Source organism: Erigeron canadensis, chromosome 6 (assembly GCF_010389155.1).
Source record: "Erigeron canadensis isolate Cc75 chromosome 6, C_canadensis_v1, whole genome shotgun sequence".
Taxonomy (NCBI): Eukaryota; Viridiplantae; Streptophyta; class Magnoliopsida; order Asterales; family Asteraceae; genus Erigeron; species Erigeron canadensis.
In genome coordinates this window covers 24,764,061-24,788,244 of record NC_057766.1, presented here as the reverse complement: position 1 = coordinate 24,788,244, position 24,184 = coordinate 24,764,061, and the positions used below count along the sequence as shown (strand labels likewise).

At 33.5% G+C, this 24,184-nt stretch overlaps 1 protein-coding gene and 4 non-coding genes across 5 annotated transcripts; all 5 read left to right on the top strand.

The window, feature by feature from the left end:
* The first annotated feature begins 671 nt into the window (after positions 1 to 671).
* LOC122606356 lies at positions 672 to 797 on the top strand. Its single transcript, XR_006324870.1, has one exon. It is a non-coding gene; the product is annotated as a small nucleolar RNA SNORD14 (small nucleolar RNA).
* Positions 798 to 898: 101 nt separating this feature from the next.
* Positions 899 to 1,025, top strand: LOC122606376. The gene has a single exon (XR_006324888.1). It is a non-coding gene; the product is annotated as a small nucleolar RNA snoR99 (small nucleolar RNA).
* Positions 1,026 to 1,073: 48 nt separating this feature from the next.
* LOC122606354 lies at positions 1,074 to 1,198 on the top strand. Its single transcript, XR_006324869.1, has one exon. It is a non-coding gene; the product is annotated as a small nucleolar RNA SNORD14 (small nucleolar RNA).
* Positions 1,199 to 1,279: 81 nt separating this feature from the next.
* LOC122606386 lies at positions 1,280 to 1,366 on the top strand. The gene has a single exon (XR_006324897.1). It is a non-coding gene; the product is annotated as a small nucleolar RNA SNOR75 (small nucleolar RNA).
* Positions 1,367 to 14,434: 13,068 nt separating this feature from the next.
* Positions 14,435 to 17,735, top strand: LOC122604526 (putative receptor-like protein kinase At3g47110). Its single transcript, XM_043777413.1, has 2 exons — positions 14,435 to 17,126; positions 17,212 to 17,735. Exons 1-2 carry the CDS (start codon positions 14,435 to 14,437, stop codon positions 17,610 to 17,612), a joined length of 3,093 nt encoding a protein of 1,030 aa, XP_043633348.1. The 3' UTR covers positions 17,613 to 17,735.
* The last annotated feature ends 6,449 nt before the right edge of the window (positions 17,736 to 24,184 follow it).

Genomic DNA, 24,184 nt, shown 5'->3' with positions numbered 1-24,184 from the left:
AGAAATATTGAGTGAATAAGTTGTTTACACTTTACAAGTGCTAGTAAGTGTTTATTACTCCACTCGTAATGTGTTTGTTAGGCACCAACTATGAGCACGCACTATTGTATGTGACTTGTGGTTGGTTTCTTATTGATCGATTATTCGTGGATGACATAATAAATTAGGGACGAGTATATGACCTAAAAACCCAGTGACCCGACCTTGACATGTACAAACCCTATCTAAACCGGTCAAAAGGGTAACGGGTCGGGTCACGAGTTTGATTTTGGTGCTTCGCCGGTTTCAATCAGGTCATCTAGGTTTTTACAAGTAAAGAACAAACAATCCTTTAAACCCGAGAACCAAACCGAATTCACCTAAATTTGATCCAAACGAAAGTTTGTACGGATGGGGTCGAGTTTAGCACGTGCCTAAAACAAATGGGTTTGGGCCTTTTGATCTTTAATTTAGGATGGAAAGGCATAGCCCAACACAAAACCCTAATATATCCCAAACCCTCCCCCATATATATTCCCATCTTTCACTTCCATATCTCTTCAACAACCCTTATCTTTCCCTCTTTTATGTTCCTGCAATCAAATTATTTTTATTTTATTTCTTTTATCATTAGTTAGTTCGTATATATATATATATATATAGTGAATGAGGAATGAAATCAGTTTGTTATGGATCAATGATGATAAATCTTAAGGCTTGTTTCTCAGAGACATTCGCAGTGGCCGCCTAAGTTCTTTCGCCTTTCGCCGGGCTTGAGAGATTATGCTGTTTTATTCCTTCCTTGGATGTCTGAGATCCTTCTTCATTCATTCATTATTATTATTATTATTAATTATTTTTTTTTAATAATTTCCAATATAAAGAACGGGGATAGTCTGCCCCTTTTGCAAAACTTCAATTGCTTTAGGGATGGAATAACATCCCCTAATATTTACCTTAACACCCTTTCACTTTGTCAGTAATTTCCTTTTTAGTTTTATTACTAATTTTTTACAAGTCACTGATCATTTATGGGTGTTACATTTTTTATAGTTATTTTTATACATATGATAAGTTTTTTAAAAATAATAAAAAGCTAGTGATGATAAAATCTAAGGCTTGTTTCTCAGAAACATTCGCAGTGGCCGCCTAAGAACTTTCGCCTTCGCCAGGCTTGAGAGTTTGTGCTGTTTTGCTCCTTCCTTGGATGTCTGAAGATTTTTATTATTTTTCTTTTTATATTTATTTTAAAAAATATTTATTTGAATAAAATTTTATTATAGGGAAAGTTTTTGGGGTATCTCAATGATGATTTCAAATAGATGACGAGTCTGAGAAATCCATTCAATTCATCATGAGGACTATTCGAGGCATTTGTCTGAGAGTTTACCCCCCTTTTTATGTTTGTTAATTGTTAACGCAAGTTTTTTTCTTTCTTGTTTGATGTGTTTTGGAACTTTTGTTTTTATCCAATTGTTTTAAAACCTAATCAAGTAATGTAACAATATACGATAATTAATGACCAGTAGATACATATATGAACGAAACACAAAATTTAATATTGTATTTATATAATTGAATGTATATGATATAAATAAATACATAATTAATTACGGAGTGATAATAATTTTCTAAAAGTTAAACAATTTAGAGCATTCACAGTCTTAAAAGAACTAGGCCCTGTCAGTAGTACCACGTTACCCTAAGGACTAATTTTCAAATTTTCAAAACACTCTAGTGGTACACATGACTAATCTTCAAAACACTCACAATGCAAGGAATAGTTTAGATCATCATTTATTTATTTTTAAACAATTAAAAATATCATATATATATAATATATATATATATATATAAACTTAGAAAAATCATTCAATTAGTCGCACCACATCAGTTACACATCAAGCTTAAGGACTAATCTTCAAAACACCCTAAGGACTAATCTTCAAAACACCCATAATGCAAGGACTAGTTTATGATCCACCATTTATTTATTTATTTTTAAATAATTAAAAATACAATATATATATATATATATATATATATAAACTTAGAAAAATCATTCAATTAATTGAAAAAACATACTTCATTCATAAAATTTAAATAAAATATATAAAAAACTTAGAGAAAAATTACAACACATATTAAAGTAGAAAATTAAAACGAAATTGTTCGGTACATAATAATAATAGTTAAAACCAAATATTAAACCAATTAAAAAACCATCTAAACACCGTGAGGACCTCGGACTAAAGGTGTATACTCTGCCATGAGCTTCTTCTTCGCGTCTTTGATGAACATCTTCTCCTCTTCGTCCAACTCGGTCGTTCCCATGAAAGAAAGTGCCGAATACATCGTCCTTTTTGTTTCTTCCTTGCGTATCCAAGCTAGTGACTCCTTCTGGGACTCCATAATCTCCTGTCGGGTGCTACAATGCCTCTCTAGTCGTGCTGCGATGTCTGATGCTGATGAGCGAGCTGAACCTGCATCGAAAGAGGCGGAAGTGTGGGGAGTTTTTGATTTAGCTGGACATGCATACGGGTCGGGCCCGAAGAGTTCGTTTTCGGTTCCAAGATCGACAGGTTCATAGGTAAGAACATCCTCTTCACTTTCACCATCCACCACTCCTGGTCTTCGGTTTTTCATGTTACGACCCAAAACATCTACGGCGGAAGGCGTGAGAATCAACGGCTTATCCTTCAAAAGTAACCAACAATCATACATGTTAAACGGGGCTCCAACTTCGTCTTTGTAGGCTTGTCACGCCTCTTCCATCACTTGGGCGTCGTTTTCTCCGCTAATTCGGTTATCATCGTACTTGGAATAAATGGCATTGAACTTGGCAACTTGGGCTCGAATCTTCCTCCATTTCGACGTCATTTGATTCTTGTTTCTTTGATATTCCACTTGTGCATTGTAGTTCTCAATCAATGTGTCCCAAAAAATATCACCCTTTCTATCGGTCCCAAAATCTAGATCTTCAGACGCATCGAGCCAACACTTGGTCAAAATCTTCATCTCCAACTCGGTCCAAGCTTTCGTCGTCTCGGGTGGGACGACTGCAGCTCCTTTTTTGCGACTCGCCATGCGTTTAACTTTCCTTTTTGGGATGGATGACTCTGGTATCGACTGGTGGTGGCTGTGGTGCGACTGGTGGTGGCTGTGGTGGTGGTTAGACCGCGACTTGCGGTGGAAGTTGGGTTGAGGGTTATTGTTGTTGGGATAACCATTGTTGATAGTGTAGCCATTGTTGGTATTGATAATCGTTTGGTGATGGTATGTAGGGTGGATATTGTGGTGTGGATGGTGAGTTGTGAGATACTTGAGATGGAGCGGAGGAGTTGATGGGCGAGAAGTTAAGCGCCGCGTTATAGAAGTCGTCACCCCTTTGGTTGCTAAAGTTTCTAGACATTTTGATGGGTGTTGTTTTGGAAAAATGGGTGTTGTTGGTTGCTAAATGATGGCCGGCATGTATGGTTTATATGTATATATATGTGTTTGGGGAAGACAATGTATATATGGCCGTTGTTGCATGCATGGGTCGGTCAACATGACCGTTGCTTTTCTAACGTTTAAATTTTTTGAATTTAGCCTTCAATTAAAAAAAAAACAACTAGAAATCCGTTCGTCTCTGTGGGAACGAACTGCTCTAGAACGAACCATGGACGAGTGACACCTAACGGTGTGCACTCATCCTAGTTGTTGGAACTAGGTGGAACGTATCCACTGTGAATGCTCTTATCACACATTTACATGAATCAAACTCGAGCAGAGAATACGTATGCTGTATTACAAGGCTTGAAAAAACTTAACTCGCTAACTAAAACTATCGAGGCCCCATCTTTAAAGCCTTTTAACCAAAGGAAATTTGATAGCAGATGTTCCCTATAATTAATGTTAGCAAGGAATTGTTTTGCTCTAACCTTTTTGAAGTGGACCAATTGTTACAATGTGTGACTTGATGGTTCGACCATGCCGGAAAATGTTCTGCGTTGGTCTCAATTGCCTTGGCAAATACTAATAAGCAAGGTTGTAAAACTTGTGTATCGGGATCAGATTGGCAAGGTGAGGGAGATAGGAGTTTTTGAAATACTGATATTAATTTTCAATATATTTTTATATAAGTATATATTGTATATAAAAATTAAAGAATGATGGTCGATCTATCTAAATCTATCTATATGACTATATACCGTATAAGAGTTTTTATATGGAAAGATTTAAGATAATTATATTCATATTCATTTTTAAGATACCATAGCTAATATCTTATATTAACTTTTAATTTACTACATATTAATGGTTTTATAAGAAATTAGGTATTCTTATATGTATTATGTACGATCAAAAGGTTTCTACAACTTACCTGTTTTACTAACATTAAGTAATGCATTTCATATTTATATCAGTATAAACTTTTTTTTCCAATTAATATATGAATACGAGTATAATTAAACTTTCTATAACTTACACGTACATTCGGCTATTATATTAAATTTTTTGTAATTTTTTATTTTATCTGTAATAACGTTTCATCGTAAACTTGATGTTATGATGTATCTATTATCAATTCGTATATAACATATATATATATATATATATAGTCAATCCGTACATCGTACGGACATTAAAACTAGTTTATATATAAAAATAATAAATTATGAAGTTATATGTATAAATTTCAAACTTATAGACACCTATTAAAAAAATTACCTATTAAAATATAGACACCTATTAAAAAAATTACTACAATGGTCAAATTTAATGATGTATGTTAAAATATCGACACCTATTAAAAAAATTACCACAATAGTTAAGAGTTCTTTACTATCTAACCATTTTAGTAAGGATTTCAACTAGTCAATGAAATGATACCAAGTGTATATTGTTGGGCTTCATATCTGTATTAATTTTTTCTTTTCTCTCAAAACAATTTGCCCTTTTTTTACTTTACTCATTTTCTTTTTTTTTTTTTCCAAAGTTTATTTCCTACATTCCTTCGGGTTTTCGATTGTCACATATTATACGTCATGTAGCAAAAAATTTATAAAGATAATTTTTCAATGCATTAAGATAAGAAAAACAATATAGGTTTTTTGTAATGATATAATTATATTTTTTATAAGAACTTGAGATACAACTATACAAACTCCATGTTATGCTTGTTTATATATGCAAATTTCAAATTGGAATTGGATGTTTTATATTTCTTTCAGAATCTATGTTTTCAACTCCTAACAGTTGATTTTTATACTGACTCAATATTGCTTGATTACAATATGTTGTTTTTTTGCGTCTTTGATCCCTTTTTTTATGGCCTTCATCATCTTAAAAGTTTGTGTATGACGAGTTAGCAAATTTGATTAATTTCAAAAAATAATTGATAAAAATAGTCTTTAAGTTTTAGACCTTCAACAATAATGATTTTTTTAGAAGGATTATTTTGCGAGTCCAAGAAAAAATAAAAAGATTATTTTGGAGAAGTGGAGCCCACAAAAAAACACTTAGTAACATTCGATTGGTTATAAATATTTCTTACTACGATGATTAGGTAGTAGGGAGAACTTGACTATTATGGTAAATTTTTAAGTAAGTGTCCATATTTGAACATAGACCCTCATATATGACCATTTTGGTAATTTTCCCTTAATATTAACTTTGGTTTTTATTAATTTTTTTGTACTAACAATGTGTTTGTTAGAGTTAATTAGTTAGTGGGTTCACTGTAAACTAAAAATTTAATGGGTTTTGTGGTAATATTAGATGGATATCCCATTTGTTGGTATTTACTATAACCTTTTTAATACACCAAGAAAAAAAAAACAAAAAAAAAGCGCCAGGGAGAACAGAAAAGAACATCACTTTTCTCTTTCTATCTCTTTAGGTTTTTGTGATTTTAATATGCCTCCACAGTTCCATCACTTTTCTCTTTCCATCACTTTAGTTTTTTGTGCTTTCAATATGCCTCTACAGTTGTAAACTCATCTATCAAATCAACATGTAAGCATCCTCTCTTATACTTCATCATCTTATCTCTACGTCTCCTCCTCCTTGATGTCTGGATTTCTTTATCTCCGGCCACAAAATCCGTTTTTCAGACCCATTTTGAGACAAATTCGGTCAGTTTTGACCGTTGACTATCATTGACCGATTTATGGTCCGATCCTGCTGGTTTTGTATCTTTGGGGTCGGATCGGGGTCGGATCCCGATTCTGAAAAGGAGATATCGACCGATCCTTGCGATATTTACAACACTGCTTATAGGCAACTATTGTTGGACCATTTTGATGGTCTCAATTGCCTTCGCAAACAACATGGTCACATCACACGATTTCACTCCACATTGTGAGAAAAAGGGTCGGTGATGGTCTCCTAGTGCGACTCAATGCAGACACTACACGGACACCAAAGGGGATGCCCACACCCTTAGAACTCAAACTTGTCAACCTTAAACTTGAGAATTCGGTTATGATTTCAAGGTATAGATGTTCTTTTCTACAAGGATTGTTTTAAAACATCAATGATAATGACTCATAATTTACTCGCAACCTTGTTATACACAATTTCATTGAATAAAACATACTTCAAAATTTATCTAAAGAATAGAAAGAAAAAAAAAGGTAGATCTTTTGCTCAAAATTCAATAATTTTTTTTGAATCATAATATTTAATTTTAATTCAATTGTCAAAATCTTACTAACTTTACTAGTTGCATTAATTTCAACTTTAAAGGGTTGTTATATTTTTTTTTTTCCATAAAGATACTTGTTAGTCTTCATTCACAAAACAACTTACCATATTATTCATACTAAAATTAGTTTCTCTCTTAAAACCTATCTAATCTAATCAAATCAAACTATTTTTAAAAAATTTATGTTTTATAATTAATATTATTCAAAATTAATTTGAATGTAATGTATTTTAGATTTTAAAAAATTAGATAAATAAAAAAAAAATATGTATTACATATATATAATTTAAAGGTTATATAAACTCTTTATTAAATAATATAAGAATGTGATTGCATCATCATTCTATCAAATATCTATTCTATCAAATATCTTTTGTGGCATCTTTAAAATATATTTTAAAAATTATTCCGTAACATTTAACTATATTATAAAATCTATTATATTTTTCAAATTCTTATCATATTAGTTAATACATATCTTTATGAATATTTTTAAATTATATATTTTTTTTTTATCGACCTGACAAAATTGGTTCAATTACTTTATATTTTATGGTTTCATGAATACATTATGATTATGCATACTTCTTTTTTATCTTCATTGTTATGTATATATTTATATGTATATCTATACTACTATATAAAAATTATACTATTATGTTGAAAGTTTAGAAAAAAATAAGACACACGGACCAAACTATCCTTAATGAATTAAATAACAACAAATCCTTCATATTAAATTACATTATTAGTCCCTTATATTATAAAATAATTCTACTATCCATTTTAAATCAAACATCTCTACATCAATTACATACACCATTTGATCCTGCCATCAGCCCATCACCATCACCATCTGTCACCACCATCACATCGTTGCCGCATTGCGCGACTATCATGCTCTTATATATACATGTATATATATTATACATGATCAAATTCTAAATTTGTTTTTTCGATTAACTCGAGTATACTTATATTAGATTAGTTTTTTTTATAAATTAAAAAAAAATCATGAAAGAAAACTACGAGTCTTTGTGTAAACATGTGTCATCAACTTTGGTTGGTGGAGCAACCAAGTCATTAGGCATTTAATTTATTTAATATTTTTCATTCATCTTTGTGACCAACTAAACAAACATATTGTTATCGATGTGGAATTATGTGGATGGTTGTAGAGGTAAATTTTACGAGTCTATAACTAGAAAAGTTTGATATGGGCCTTGAATCAGAAAAAAAGTAAATTTGGGTCTTATGACCCGAGGTTTTAGGTCTTAAATTTTTTTAATGTTACTTGATTATTATTTTTTGAATTATTATTTCAAATCTTTTTGTTTTAAGTTGACTAAATTATTTAACAAAAAAATTATAAAAAAGTAATCAAGGTGACGTTGGAAAAATTTTAGATCCAAAACTTTGGGTCATAAGTCCTAAGCAAGCCTTTACTTTTGTTTAAGGTTAAGTTAACTTATTCTACTTTAGCCTAAGTTAAAGTTTTCTCATTTTAAACTACCAAAATCTTGTTAGTTAATTATTTAGCTATTTATCGATCAATAATTGGTGTAAAGTGGCTATCAAGTATTCCATTGATGAAAAAAAAGTTCAGTTTTTCTTTCCGTTTTGTTCTCTTAAGATTCTATTGTTTTTGAGTGAAGTTAACTTTTTCGGTTAAAATTTAATTGAATGAGAAGTTTAAAACACTTTTGGTGACGACTTTAGCAACGACATTGTTGTTGTCGACTTTTGGTGACCAAGTTATTGTCGTAGCCAAATGTCTCATCGCCAGAAGCCTGATATGTCTATATATATATATTAAAGTGATTACGAGGCTGTTATGCACTCAACTTGGGTGAAAACCCCCTCACATACCAATATTTTAATATTTTGAATAAATGCTTGACCCCCATGATTTTTATGGTTTAAAAAAAAGTATGTGGTGGGTTTTTCACCCAACTTAGGTGCCTAACAGCCTCATATACCTTTCCCCATATATATATATATATATATATATATATATATTCCTATATCGTTTCTAAGTCGTTTTGAGCTTAATTATGTGTAATTGCATGTATATTCGATGCTTTGATGGTATTGTTAGTGATTTCAGGCTTAGAACAGTTATAATGGTTAGAAATCGCTTTTGGATGGCTAAAGGGTGCATTAGGATGGTCCGTGGACGAGTTCGTGTGAAGTCGAGATGAAAAATACAAAGTTGTACTGAAGGATCAAAATATGCGGCACATAGCTTATATGTGCGGCACATATTTCACACGAGATTAAGTCAGAAGGTTTGGTCGATCTGTACATGTGGCGTATGAGAAGGAGATGCGGCGCATAACGTGCAAGCAATTTTCAGATTTGAAGAATATGCGGCGCACAAGAGTTTGATGCGGCGCATAACGGGGAGTTTGATTTTTGGAAACAAGAAATATGTGGCGCATGAAATCTCTATGCGGCACATATTTGAGTCGGTGTAGAAACCCTTTTTGCAAACACTATATATAGAAGACTAAAACCCTTCTATTCGAGACACTTTCCCTTTCAGTCGATTTTAGGGTTTCTTGAGGCAATATTCTAACAACTTTTTCGTTCTCAAAGATCATTGGGTTGCTCGAGAGTTTCAAGGCATTCAAACGTTGATTTCTTCAGCTTTTCATTATCTTTCACACTTTGGTACATTATGTTTACTCGTACTTTCACTATTTGTGATTTATTTATGATTATGTCTAGTTAAATACTTCATCATCTACTGAGATGAAGTGACATAATGAATAATGATTGCATTATCTTTTGAGTTCAAGTTGGTAGTTAAATGTTTGTCGTGATCTTAATGTGTTGAGTTCTTGTTATTTATCTATTATTTTGTTGATGATGTATGAATGATTTAGAGGTATCTAAATTTAGGAGTACATTGCACTATTTGAGTTGGTACAGTCAATAGATGTTAACTTGTGGTAGCGAGTTGATAAACAACAATAGATAATACAATTCAACGTGTTAACGATTTGGTAAAGTCGATAGATGAAATTGTTTAACAATAACAAAACAAATTAGTCAATTAGATATATCTTGATAGAGAAGGTGGTAACCGGATCTTTAGTATTGAATCAATTGGGTAATGGGTTCGGATAGGGTAATAAGCTAGGAGCGCTACTAGTGAGTTCTTTGTCTAGACCTAGTTATTAAATCAACGTATTTGAATTGATTTTAACTTAAATGCAACCTAAATAAGTTCTGTCATGGAGTCAAAATAGATGATTTTTAATTAATCTTTATATTAAATCAATCTCTTTTCGTTTAATTCTCCCGAATTACTAATTTTCAGAACATAACTAACTATTTTCAAAACTAATATGACGGGAGTCTTTAAATTCCAACTTTTTTTAAACTATATTGAACTAACTTACTTTTAATCTGTCTCTGTGGTACAACCTGGACTTACTTTAAAGATATATTGCATACGATCGGGATCATTGCCCGATAGTGTGTAATTGTCAGTTCTAAAGTATTTCTTGTTTTTAATTTAACTCGATTTTTATACACCAAAGCCCAATTTTTTTTAGTTGCTTTCATATAATTCATCATTGATGAGTTAGTATAGTCTAAGGTTGTGTCTTTTTGGAACAAGCTAGTAAGATCTAGATTGTGAAAGAATACAAAATCATATAATGATGGTCCAGTACCATCCGATTAATATCCCAATGGTAAGAAAGTACCTTCACAAGACTTGATTTTGCGGTGATCTAAGTTTAAATCTTAAAAAATAATTAAGGTTTTTCTCTAATATATTATCGTGTCTTTGGGAGGATCATTAGGGGGCTTCCTCCTACTAGGTATTGGGTGAAGAGGCTCTCTAGTATCGACCCGGTTAAAAAACAACCGAGTTTTGACACTCCATTATGATATTTGATTCGTAACTATCAAAAATAAAATAAAATTAATGACGGTCCAAACATATTCATGATACTTATACTTCACATTATTTGGTTTCTTTGTTTTATCATATCTTTTTGTATCGGTTATTGTCCATTTGATAGCTAAAATTTTGAGTGATATCATAAAATTTTAAAAAAAGGCATTAGGTTTCTTGGTGACTTATTGAGTGCCTAACTATTACCCGAAATCAACACCAAAACTTCCTCACTATATGAACGAGTTATAATACTTGACCAGTCGATCGTGAAATGCTCATATAACTAAATCATTTTATAGATGGATTGTTTAAGTGTTGTGTTTAAGTGCATGCGCTATGAGTGTTAATGATGAAATAATCTATTTTAAGTGAAAGTGTTCAAGTGTACGTTTGAGAAATAAGATGAGATATAGACCAACGACACGTTGAACTAAATATATTATTATTATTCGTGATAGGCATGGTAGGTCTTCTTCAACACGTTGTAGACCGGGTTTGGTGAACGTTGAAGCTTGATTCTTCATGTGTGGATCGAGCGTAACTTGACTACGATATTACATCTTGATTGATCATACACTGTGTTGAACAAAAAAATAATAATTAATATAAAAAAATAAATTACAAACAAATATGAATAATATCAATAACTCAATAAGCATTGCCGTTAAAAAAAAAAAAAAACTCAATAAGCATATGCTTGAACAAAGTTTACATTATACATAACTAGATTAACTCTGTGCGATGCACATGTTAATTTAAAATTACAGCAATTAAACAATAACCTACCATAAGAAATATATATTAGTTATCAAGAATATCTAAAATTTTAAACTTTATTTTTTAAATAGATAAATGATTAAAATTGATGATTAAGATTAATGATGATAATATGACTATACAAATGACAACTTAAATAGAACAATTTAATGAAAAAATTGACAAATAATAAAAAAAATCTATGTGGCAAACTCTTATATATGTCAACTACAAAAAAAACTATCCTCTTTTGATTATATAGAAAATTGGTAAAAATAATTAAATTAAAATTTCAACAATAGATATAAGTGTTTGTAAAATGTATATAAATTATTTCTTTCAAACAAACGGCTAAGTTGTTAGAGCAAAAGTCCATGTTGTGAAAAACGGACCATTTAACTACCCGATTATCTAATATAGGGAAAAGAATATGTGCGTATATGTAATTTGTCTTGGCAACTATTGTTGGAAGAAACTTTATTTTGGTTCATTGTATGAAAGTTTGTCTCAAAACTGAACGAATTTTGTAAAAAATCGGTCGGATACTAATGTGACACCATCAAACATCTGATACGTGGCCTAATGAGAGACCACCACATCAACATTTAACAGATTATTTACACGATTCGTTCAGTTTAACATGTTACTTAACCGCACAAATTCTTTTCCATTTATTGTATTATACAATTAAAAATAGTCAATTTAGATGTAGGTACTTTTAATACAGCGGCTACCTTGCAGCTGTTGTTTTCAAACAAGGAATACAAGAGAAAATGTCAATACCGATGGCTATATTGTATATATAAATATTCTTACATTCATCCATCGTTAGAAAAGATTCACAGGTGATAAAAGAAGATGTGTTATGAGGTGAAGTGTTCCAAGTGTGGGAAAACCAGTTGGGGTGGTTGTGGTTTTCATGTTTCCTCTGTCTACAAAAGAATTCCTGATGGCCAACACTGTCAGTGCAAGAGCTGGCCCGGTGTTAAACTCCCCGGTGATACCTCGGCCGGTTCCGTAGATGAAGGTTCTTCCTCATGTCGAATTCTATGAAAGATGATGTTCAGTTTATGCAAGATACGCTGTGTAATTTTCTGTTATCTTACTTTTGTTGCTAATAAGTAATAAATCATCTCGATTTATTTTCAAATTGGATCAGTTGTTACTTTAATTTCTCGATTGTTTGGTCATTGAATTTGTAGAGAAATAGTAGGTGCGGTGATTGTTTTGTGGCATCAAATGAAAAAACAATCGGTTCAAGACATAGAGGTGGTTAGAGCTCAAAAATTGGTCAAAATTGTGACATGGAGAAACTTAATTGATTGTCATTTGATTCATGAGTTTTGAAATCCGGGAAGGATTTTTAATTCAATATGATTTCAAACCCCCAAATTGTGTTTACTTCATATTGTTCTGCTCAAGGATATGTAAATGATATTGTATGGCTTAATTTACATCGAAACTTTCACAAAGCTGAAATACTTGACCAATCTCAGAAACATTTATAACTACAGATGACAAACATTTATAAGAAATTAAAGAAGCTTGAGTCGAGAAATGTCTCAGAAAATTTGAAGAAAACCAGATTGAATTAGAGATCTCCGAGGCTTTAGATTTCATCGAGTTAGATATAATAATGACTTACCTTAATTTACGACTAGGGTCTTAATTAAATGATAAAGCTCGATCAACTCCTTTAAATTCTTTCAATTCCGGCCAGGTCATCAACAAAGACATAACTCCTAATTATTTTACAAGTTTTGATGATTTATTTCTTATATTATCATAATCATGAAGCTTGGTTTAAAAGAGTAACGAAAGAAAGGATAATGTTATTGATAGTTTATGTTTTGGATATTATTTCAGACACTATATTACAAAGTCGGTTTTAAGGGATGACTAATTAAGCAATGAGCAGTGGGGGAGACAAGGGGGGCTAGGGGTGCCAAGCCTCTGCCAATCACCGGAAATGTAACGGAATTTCTAATGGTCCGACGGAAGTTTTCTCAATGTTTATATAGTATAGCCCCCTCTAAGAGTAAAACAAAAGATGGAAATCGGAGACATTAATTAAAAGAAAGTGGTGAAAGTCGGTGTTGACCGGAAGTTAAGAAAAATGAAGGAAATCGGCGGAGTTATTGAAGACGGGGAAGACGAAGATAATTATTTGTAATTTTGTATAGGTGGGGTCTAGCAAGACCAAATCATGTAGGTTTTATTTTGATTTTTCGTTTACAACCCTATAATCTTTGTGTTTTATGTTTTTATATATTAAATAAAGTTTCAAATTTCCATATACAGTAACGAGCATAGATTGAGTTGAAAAAAAAAGGGTAAATGCCCTGGAACTCTTTAGTCCCGTAAAGTAATTTTTCCTCTCAAGTTAGCGACCTTGCAACGCTACCTGCAGGTGAGACTTTAAAAACCTAAACTGCTTGAATGTTGCAGCAATATCTCAATATCTCGTTCGTTACTCGGCCCCCGTCAATCGAAAATCCTGCCTCCGCCTTTGGCAATGAGGTTATGTTATAAAACGCCAAGTGTGTCCTACTTATTATCACTATCATATTATATTTTATGTTTATTCAAATATTTGGTTATACATTTTATTTAACATCTCAAGTCGAAATTCTTATATTACCTTAAAAAGTTTTCAATATGTTATAAGGAATTTTAGAATCAGGACCTAAGGAAGCATATAGTGGAAGATAATAAAGGTGAGGCCGGCTACGATTGTATAGTCGAGAAGGATGAGGTGGTTACATGTTACGGTCAATCAATGAAAGTCAAGGTGACAACGTACAAAACAAGCTAATAAGACCAAGACTTGGTAAAGATTAAGAAATAAAGGATGAGGTGATTGTTATGGTAGACGCAATTCATGTCCATGCAAGGAAAGAAATTAAGAATATATCTTCAGTTAATGACAAGTTGACAACGTGGGAATTAAGCAATGACCAATTAGTCACGAATCGAAATTTCTTCGGAGTGGGTCCATGTTTTGGTTCCGTCCCCATCAGTGCTGCTGCTGCTCCATATATAGCAATAATCGTATTTAGTATGACCTTATTAGTAATCTGAAATTCCAAAAACAAATGTGTCGAAAAGCAGAAACAAAGTATTTCATGGCATACCTTTCTTTTTTCTTGTGTGTAACGGCATTAATGCTGATATGGTATCCAACACTTTCATTGGCCACAAACCATACTGATCAACTTGCACTTCTGGCCATCAAGGCGAGCATCATTGACGACCCCCAACATGTTCTTGACTCGTGGAACACCTCCTTCCATTTCTGTCAATGGCAAGGTGTTACATGTGGTCGTCGGCATCGTAGAGTCACCAGATTAGACCTTAGATCTCGAGGCCTTGCAGGTTCCGTGTCCCATCATATTGGAAACTTAAGTTTTCTAAGAGTGATCGATCTAGCGAATAACACCTTCAAAGGTGTAATCCCACCTCAATTAGGAAATCTGTTTAGGTTGCAAAGACTAGTTCTCAGCAACAATTCTTTTGTAGGAGAAGTTCCAGCCAGTTTATCAAACTGTACAGAGCTAAACGCTCTTGGGTTGAGTTATAATAATCTAGTTGGCAAGCTTCCACAAGAGCTTAGTGCACTGGTGAACCTTTCTTTGTTAGTCATTCATTTTAATGGTTTTACCGGAGGGATACCATCTTTCTTTGGAAACTTCACTTCTCTTAAAACCATATCGGCCACCGGCAATCATCTAGGTGGAAGCATTCCAGACACTTTAGGACAATTGTACAACTTGCAAAGTATTAGTTTTAGTTATAACCTTTTATATGGTACGACCCCTCCATCCTTATACAATTTAACATCTTTAAAAGGTCTTGATGTAGCAGATAATTCAATTAGTGGAAGTTTACCAAAAGATATAGGCTTGCAGCTACCCAATCTTGAGATTTTTTACATATGGGGTAACAAATTTACCGGAAGCATACCCTTCTCATTGTCTAATTGTTCAAACTTGGTAAGCCTCGACTTGGGAAGCAATAATTTTACTGGGAAGGTTAACATAGATTTTAGACGTATGTCAAATCTTTCTTTTGTTGGGTTATTTTCTAACAGTTTGGGGAGTTTGGAACTTGATGAGATGAACTTCATTGATTCATTAGTCAATTGTAGCAAACTAGAAAGTATGTTTCTTGATAAGAACAAATTGACTGGAGTTCTTCCTAGTTCTATAGGAAATCTCTCATCTCAACTAACACATCTATCATTTAGTAATAACTTCATTTATGGGACTTTGCCTTCTGGGATTGGGAATCTTGTGAAGTTAGAGCGATTATTTATACGCTCTAATCATTTAACAGGGATAGTTCCACGTGAACTTGGTAATCTACAAAACCTTAAATCTTTATTCATGAATGACAACTTCTTCACCGGGAACATTCCAAAATTTATAGGAAACTTCCGGTCATTGCTAAAGTTGCAATTGCAAGAAAACAGATTAGAAGGATATATACCTCCTAATCTTGGCAACTGCCGGGGTTTGTTGCTATTGGACCTTTCTGTAAACAATCTTACTGGCCCTATACCCCCTGAACTTTTCCAGCTATCATCCCTGTTGATTTTAAATCTTTCTCACAACTATATAGTCAGACCCCTTCCCCAAGAGCTAGGAAAACTCAAAAGTTTGACGAAACTTGATCTGTCACACAATGATCTTGTTGGATTAATACCAAATGCCATTGCAAGCTGCATAAGCCTTGAGTACCTAAATCTGTGTGCCAATTCCTTTCAAGGCCCAATACCTCCCTCGATGAGTGCTTTAAGAGGTATCAACAACCTTAATCTTTCCGGTAACAACTTCTCTGGACAAATTCCGAAATTCTTAGAGCAACTAAACATTTCTTCATTGGATTTGTCTTTCAACAATCTTAATGGTGAGGTACCATTGAAAGGTATTTTCAAGAATGCAAGTTTGATCTTGATTCAGGGGAACAATGGGTTGTGTGGAGGCCTTCCAGAACTTCGCCTACCCAAATGTGCCATAGTATCAAGGTCAAAAATAGGCTCTAGAACATCACGTTTTATTCTAATTGTCATTTCAATTTGCTCGCTTTTAGTTGTCGCAATGGTTTTGTCGTATCTGTTTTATTGGAAAAGAAGGAAGGCACAAGCACAACCAGCAGAAGAAGCTTCATACATGCAACCGTTTTCAAGAGTTTCATATGGAAACATACTTAGAGCTACCAACGAGTTCTCTCAACAAAACTTGATTGGGACAGGGGCTTTTAGTGCTGTTTATAAGGGTATTCTTGAGCAAGCAGATGGAATGGTTGCCATCAAGGTTCTAAAGCTTGGAAATCATGGAGCGTTGAAGAGTTTCGTAATGGAGTGCGAAGCTTTAAAAAACATAAGGCACCGTAATCTTGTCAAAGTCATTACTTCCTGTTCATCCGTTGACTTTCAGGGTAATGATTTCAAAGCTCTTATTTACGAGTTCATGCCAAATGGGAATCTTGAAAGGTGGCTACATCCAAGTTCACAACAAGAGGTTGGTATCGAAGAAGCTCCACTACAAAGATTGACCCTTCGCCAAAGAGTAACGATTGCAAGAGATGTAGCTCATGCCATTCACTACCTCCACCAAGAGAGTGAGGTACCCATAATTCATTGTGATCTGAAGCCAAGCAATATCTTACTTGACAGTGACATGGTTGCTCACATTGGTGATTTCGGGCTGGCAAAGTTTCTGCCATTAAAACCACACGATAGCAGTGGAGTTGGATTAAGAGGGACTTTTGGCTATGCACCTCCAGGTCGTCGGTTTAAACAGAAATTTTGAAGAATTTTTAATTTTGTGATATCTTGTATAGTTGCTAACTAAATGTCGTGTGATTTTAGAGTATGGCTTTGGAGGTGAGATGTCAAAAGAAGGGGATATCTACAGCTTTGGGATATTGTTATTAGAGATGATAACAGGAAAGAAGCCAGTAGATGGCATTTTCGAAGAAGGATTGAACCTCCATGGCTATGTGAAGATGGCTTTGCCTGATCGTCTAATGGGGATAATTGAGCCAACACTATTGTCTATCGTTGAAGAAAGAGACCGAGGTGCCACTATCAACCATGAGGATGAAGCTAAAAAGTGGGAGATGTTGGAAAAAAACATGATTTTATTGGCAAGAATTGGGTTGGCATGCTCCTTAGAATCTCCCAAAGAGAGAATGAGCTCAAGCAAAATCATCCAAGACTTGCATCACATCCAAAACTTTACCTCAGACAACTCTTTTGAAGTTGTCTAAAATATGATTGTAAGATTGAACACAAAGGGGTGGTAGTGCAATTAGCTAGCGCGTATAGCTTATCCTGAGGTCGAGAATTCGAGCCTTTTCATATATCCTTTCGTGTTCTTTAATGTTTTTAAAGTGTCTTATATAATAATACCACCACTATTGGTGTTGTCTTTCTTTTTTTATGCTCAAATGAGTCAAATATATATTACCTTTTCCATTTTAGTTAAGATTATCGGCAGAGGTTGTCAGTAGTGGTCATGAGAGAGCGAACCATTGTTGGACGTAAAACATAATATATAAATCACGATCAAAATTTTATAGAAGGTTTATGGAAATGCAAATGGGGAATGCAATAACTCTAATTAATAGAAGACATATATAATGTTTTCTGGGGGTTGTAGCCTATGGTTATGAGAGAACCAATTTATGATTCTTGAATAGGGATAACACCTTCGGGTAACGGATGTGAATATCCTTTTCCCATTATCATCCACGCTTTTTTGTTTTATCCGTCAATTCACGGGTAGCCGTATACGGATTACATATTTAATCCATGTCCATCGTACGCAGGTATACATGCTCCCGGATAGATCCACGGTTTTTTCTATCTTCTTTGAAGTACGTTGTAGACTTCGAGAGCTTGAAAAGGAGTAATGGACTAATGATAGAATGTTAAAGCCACAAATTGATTGTGATAATGATAACGTTATGTAGATTTGAATTAGAATTTGGAAACATATCCTTAACATAATAATCGGAATTCAGAACAAACTTTTGAAAGTGGAACACATTTGATTTAAATAAATCTAATATTTATCATATATAAGTAATAGTATGCGGTTTTGACGGGTTATATTATGAATATATTCACTGGCGTTACTTATGGGTATGACGTGTTTGCTAGACGGATATGATATATACATTATTCATCCGCGACCCACAAACGGGTACATATTTATATCCGTTATATATCCATGGTAAAAAATTTCTAAAATTACCCATCCATGACGGATGGATATCTGCGGGTTACGGTTTTTTTCTCGTCCGTTGCCATCCCTATTCTTGAAACAATATATATAAAGGGTTCATTGCTACAATGCTACATATATAGCCGAAGTTTCTAAATTATGCAAACGCGATTCTAAAGAACAAAGATACAGTTCATTGCTACATATAATTAATGCATATAAAGATGAAAGATAGATTATATTCAATTCCCATACTTAGCCGGAACCATTTTTATTAAGGGGTAGTCATAGATAATTTTAAAAAAAAATGATGTATTACATATTAGTGCTACAGATCAAAATAACATGAGATATTGGTTAATATAACTAAGAGTTAATTATTGAAATGAAACCTAACGTTTGTACTATATTGCTGGTTTCATACATTTCCTTTCGAAATTACACTGATCATACCCAACGTATGCAAATCTCCACTCGGACCATACTGGAGGCCAACGCCGTCAGATGACCGTTAAAACCTCCCCCACGTGACTTGCACGTGAGGGGTAAATATGTAATATTGTGTTTTTTAATTACTTAAATGGTACCTAACGTTTGCACGATATTGTTGGTTTCATACCTAATGTTTCTTAATTACTTAAATGGTACCTAATGTTTAGTTATTACTTCCTCCGTCCCATATTAAGTGTCATAGTTTGACTTTTTGAGTCTTTTTCTTTCAACTTTGACCGTCAATATCTTTGTTTGTGTTATATAACACTTGATATAACATATATGAATTGATTGAGTTTTAAACGTATTTTTCATTGATATAACTTTCATCAACTAATATATAACACAAACAAAGATATTTACGGTCAAAGTCGAAAGAAAAAGACTTGACCAGTCAAAAATAGGACAATTAAAATGGGACAGAGGGAGTAATTTTTTTAATTTTTTATTTTGAAAAGTGAATACCGCTTTAAGCCAATGTTTAAAAATTTGTATTTTAGTGTGGAAACATTTTTGCTTGCATTTTTGGTACCTCAAGTTGGCAGTTTTTGCAATTTTAGTCTTTAACTCAAAAAATTGCAGCTTTCATACCTAAAGTTTTGTGTTTTTTCAGTTTTGGTACCACGTTCATACGGCGTTAATTTTTGCCGTTAACGCTCTCACGTGACAAACACGTGAGGGGTGTTTTAGTCTTTTGGCTCCCCTCTTTTTGAGAGAATTACACTTTTGATACCTCAAGTTGTCAATTTTTTTTCACTTTTGGTACCTCAAGATGTCAATTTTTTCACTTTTGACAAAAATATTTTTATTACACTCTCCAATTTCCATCTCACATATTAGCATCTATCAAACAACACACTCAAAAATCAACACACATGATTTTCTTTTTTTACGGCTCTTAAAAAAACACCCAATGGTGTATATCCATTCTTGAAATATTATATGTTGTTGGTGTAACTACGGGTGACGGTGGAGGAACTGAATGCATTGGTGGATCGATGGCCGGAAAAAACTCATGTCACCGGAATACGCACCCACCATCGACCTCTTTTCTTCATTTTATTGGAAACCCTCTCACCCCTAGATTACCCTATTCTTCGATCAGAATATGCTACAAACGAAACTTGATTGAAATATGCTACAAATGAGATCGGAACAGAATCTGTTACAGATGAATATATATTTGCTACAAACGAGATTAAATCGGAATCTCTAGCTAAGGTGGAGGTCGTAGTGCCTGGTGGGGAGGGAGATAATCGACAACCCTTTCTAGTGGTGTATGATTCATATAAAAGATTTGAATTTATTTACGCATGTTTATGTATTGGATTTTGTATGGTATAGTGATATAGGTATACATGGATATATGGATGATCCCAATGTGTTGATTTTTGAGTGTGTGTTGTTTGATACATGCTAATGTGTGAGATGAAAATTGAAGAGTGTAATAAAAATATGTTGTCTACTTGAGGTACCAAAAGTGAAAAAATTGACAACTTGAGGTATCAAAAGTGTAATTCTCTCAAAAAGAGAGAAGCCAAAAGACTTAAATACCCCTCACGTGTTTGTCACGTGAGGGCGTTGACGGAAAAAATTAACGCCGTATGAACGTGGTACCATAACTGAAAAAAACACAAAACTTTAGGTATGAAAGCTGCAATTTTTTTAGTTTGAGACTAAAAGTGCAAAAGTTGTCAACTTGAGGTACCAAAAATGTAATTTTCTCTTTCTCTTATGAAAATTTTCTAAATCTTGTTACAATTTAACGAAAATAGTCAAACTGCATTTATAATCCACTAAAAAATGATACTAAATAGGTCTTTCATAACAAAATATAAGTTTAAAATTCACAAATAAACAAAAATAGCAATATAGTATCATAAAAATAATTTTTAAAAAAATTCAGATTTTCTTTTTTGAAAATATTGGGAATACTGCAACGGTAATACCAGAAATATCTAAGAATACCAGAAATATCGGCCGGTATTTATCGGTATCTAAAACATTGCTTATAAGTGGATTATAAGTGCATATTAAACTTTAAACTTATATTTTAGTATGAAAAACCTATTTAATATTATTTTTGAGTGGATTATAAGTGCATTTTGACTATTTTTGTTAAATTGTAACAAGTTTTGAAAAAAAAAATTATGAATAGAACAAATTAAAAATAGTCGTACCGACCGGTATTTCCGGTAATACCGATAATACCATAAATTTTTCCACACTAGTATGATTAAAATACCAGTTTTTAAGACATTGGCTTAAAGCAGAATTCACCTTTCAAAAAAAAAATAAAAGTAAAAAAAAAAATTAATAACTAAACATTAGGTACCTTTTAAGTAATTAAGAAACATTAGGTATGAAACCAACAATATCGTGCAAACGTTAGGTACCATTGAAGTAATTAAGAAACGCGATATTACATATTTATCCCTCACGTGCAAGTCACGTGGAGGGGTTTTTAAAGGCTACGTGACGGCGTTAGCCTCCAGTCTGGTCTGAGTAGAGATTCACATACGTTGGGTATGATCAGCGTAATTTCGAATGGAAAGATATGAAACCAGTAATATGGCGCAAACGTTAGGTACTATTTCAGTAATTAACTCTATAACTAACTCTAAACTTTAAAAAAAATTCTTAGCAATAAAACTTGGGATAAGTATCCTCAATGTAACAAACTTTGGACGAATGTTTATAGTAGGAAATAACTAAAGTTTTGTGTATGGTATGTAAACAACTTTTAAAAATGTTTATTATATGTAAGAAAACATACGTGGCAACCATATAGAGGTGCCATTTGTCTGATTTTAATTGGTTGAATACATTTTCTTACATACAATAAACATTATTTTCGAGTTGTTTACATACAATACACACAACTTTAGTTATTTCCTACTATAGACATTCGTTCAAAGTTTGTTGCATTACAAGATACTTATCCCATACAACTTATGTACACCTACTTGTGCAACTAAATGAAAAATAGGAACTACTAAGATGTCGAAAAACTCTTAAAAACCGCTAAAAGCAGCAAAAAAAACTTAAAAATGCTAGATTTCATAATAATCTAGTCGATATCGTTAATTTAAGACGATACAAGGCTAGTGGTAAAATAATTGTAATACGGGTCACTTTAAATCCAGGTTCCGCCAATGTTCCTTAAAAGTTTAAATATAAAAATAAATAAATAAGAGATGATAGAAAGACCATTAACAAACTAGGCAACAACCACCGCCTCTAGTCCTCAATAGATGGATGGATGCTAAGGCCTCAATAGCCTTGACATCCTTGACGAGAATGTTATATAACATCCCGCAATTTGAAGGTATTGTTATAATATAATATAACATCTCATAATGTTACATGTGTACCAAGAAACTTAAAATTGTTGTGGTTACGGGCTCAAGATACCCATCAATCATACAACATTTTCCATGACCGCGATGTAACCGAGCTAAGATGTAGAAAAGTTAATGGAGGGCTGTCTCAAGCAATGAAGAATAGAATGCCAGAGAAAGTTATTCAACGTCTCAAGGATGCTGGGTTTTAACAAATATATCTGTCAGTGGTTCACAAACTCGATAATCCTTTGATAGACGCGTTGGTGGAAAGATGACGTCCAAAGACCAACACGTTTCATTTTCCTATTGGTGAAACAACTGTCACCTTGCAAGATTTGTAGGTGATATGGGGTTTACCTATAAATGGACCAGCCGTGACTGGAGAGTGAATAGCAGAAACACAAAATGTTGATTACTGGAACAATTTGTATTTGGAATATCTGGGTTTTTATCCTACAAATAAGGGTGATTTTGATAATTTGAGAAACGGTAGGATCAAATTTGCATCTTTATCAAGGTACATAGACCGCGACTTTGATGAGCAAGATGATCTATAGTGTCTACGGCAAGCTAGAATGATTATTATAGCTATTATTGGTTCGGAGTTGTTTCTTGATGCAAACACCTATGATGTAAGCTTGAATTTTTTGCGGAACCTAGACGACCTCAACAAAACAGGTTGAAAGAGTTGGGATTCTGCAACTACAGATGGCAAAAATACCCGTACCCGATGGAGAATCTGATACCCGAACCCGGTTTGACCGGGGAATCCCCGGTTCGACCGGGGATGTGGATGTAATTCTATTCTCAGATGGGGATGGGGACGGGGATGGGAAACCGTAAATCCCCGATCCCCATCCCCATCCCCGACCCCAAAATTACTATATATATTTATTAGAATTAATTTAAGTTTTTTCTAAGATTATATTAGGTTTAAGTTCAATCATGTATGCATGCGTTAAAGCTGCTTGAGACTATTTACGGAGTAGAAGGAAAGACTTTTTCGCTCGAGTGCCTGCGTGCCTGCCATAGTTGGAACAGCTTAGCGTGATCCGTAGTTAGCAGGCCTTTACGCTACTACTACTGTGATGTGAGCGGTTCAAATTGGTTTGATCTTTCCCAATCATCCTGGCCGGAACTTGTACGCAGCACTTGTACGGAGGTGCATGCATAAAGGTTTGGAACTTTTTTATTATCTGAATCTTAAGAACAGGACCCTACTTCAAGTTGCTGGATTTTTTTTCTCAATTTTTTCTTGAAGAAGGTTGAAAGAAGGATCCCTCTGGCAATAATCTAACAAAAGTTGAGTAGTAAATCTTGCATAATTTCAGAGGTAACGCAATTAAAAGCCGGCGGTTTCTTTGTGTTAAGAATGGATACTTCTTGGTGGCTTTAGTTCCTTTTCTATATCCTTTTCTCAGAATATGCATTTTGTTCTTCTTCTTGTGAGACAAAAGTGCTTCTAGTGCATAAGCTTGAGGAAGTTCAAGGCCAGACCGACTACTCCAAGACCTTATAAGGTACAAGCTTAGAGCCTTGCGTCACTCTGGTATGCTAATTACTTCGTTGTACGACTCTGGAACGGTTTGCTAAATCGACATACAAGAAGATTGATTGCATCATGCATGGGTTCGAATCCCATTTCTTCTTTTGTGTTATATTTTATTTATCGTGTAATTAACATAGATATTAGTTTATCTATATAAAAAAAAACGTGGAACTACATATTCTACTACTTATATTATGCTATAATAAATTTATGTTTACACAAAATGGG

Bases quoted from the DNA above. Each gene is read 5' to 3' on its own strand.
- LOC122604526 (XM_043777413.1), top strand. From the start codon at position 14,435: ATGTGTCGAAAAGCAGAAACAAAGTATTTCATGGCATACCTTTCTTTT. The intron at 17,127-17,211 runs GTCGTCGGTTTA...GTGTGATTTTAG, and splicing joins TTTTGGCTATGCACCTCCAG to AGTATGGCTTTGGAGGTGAG.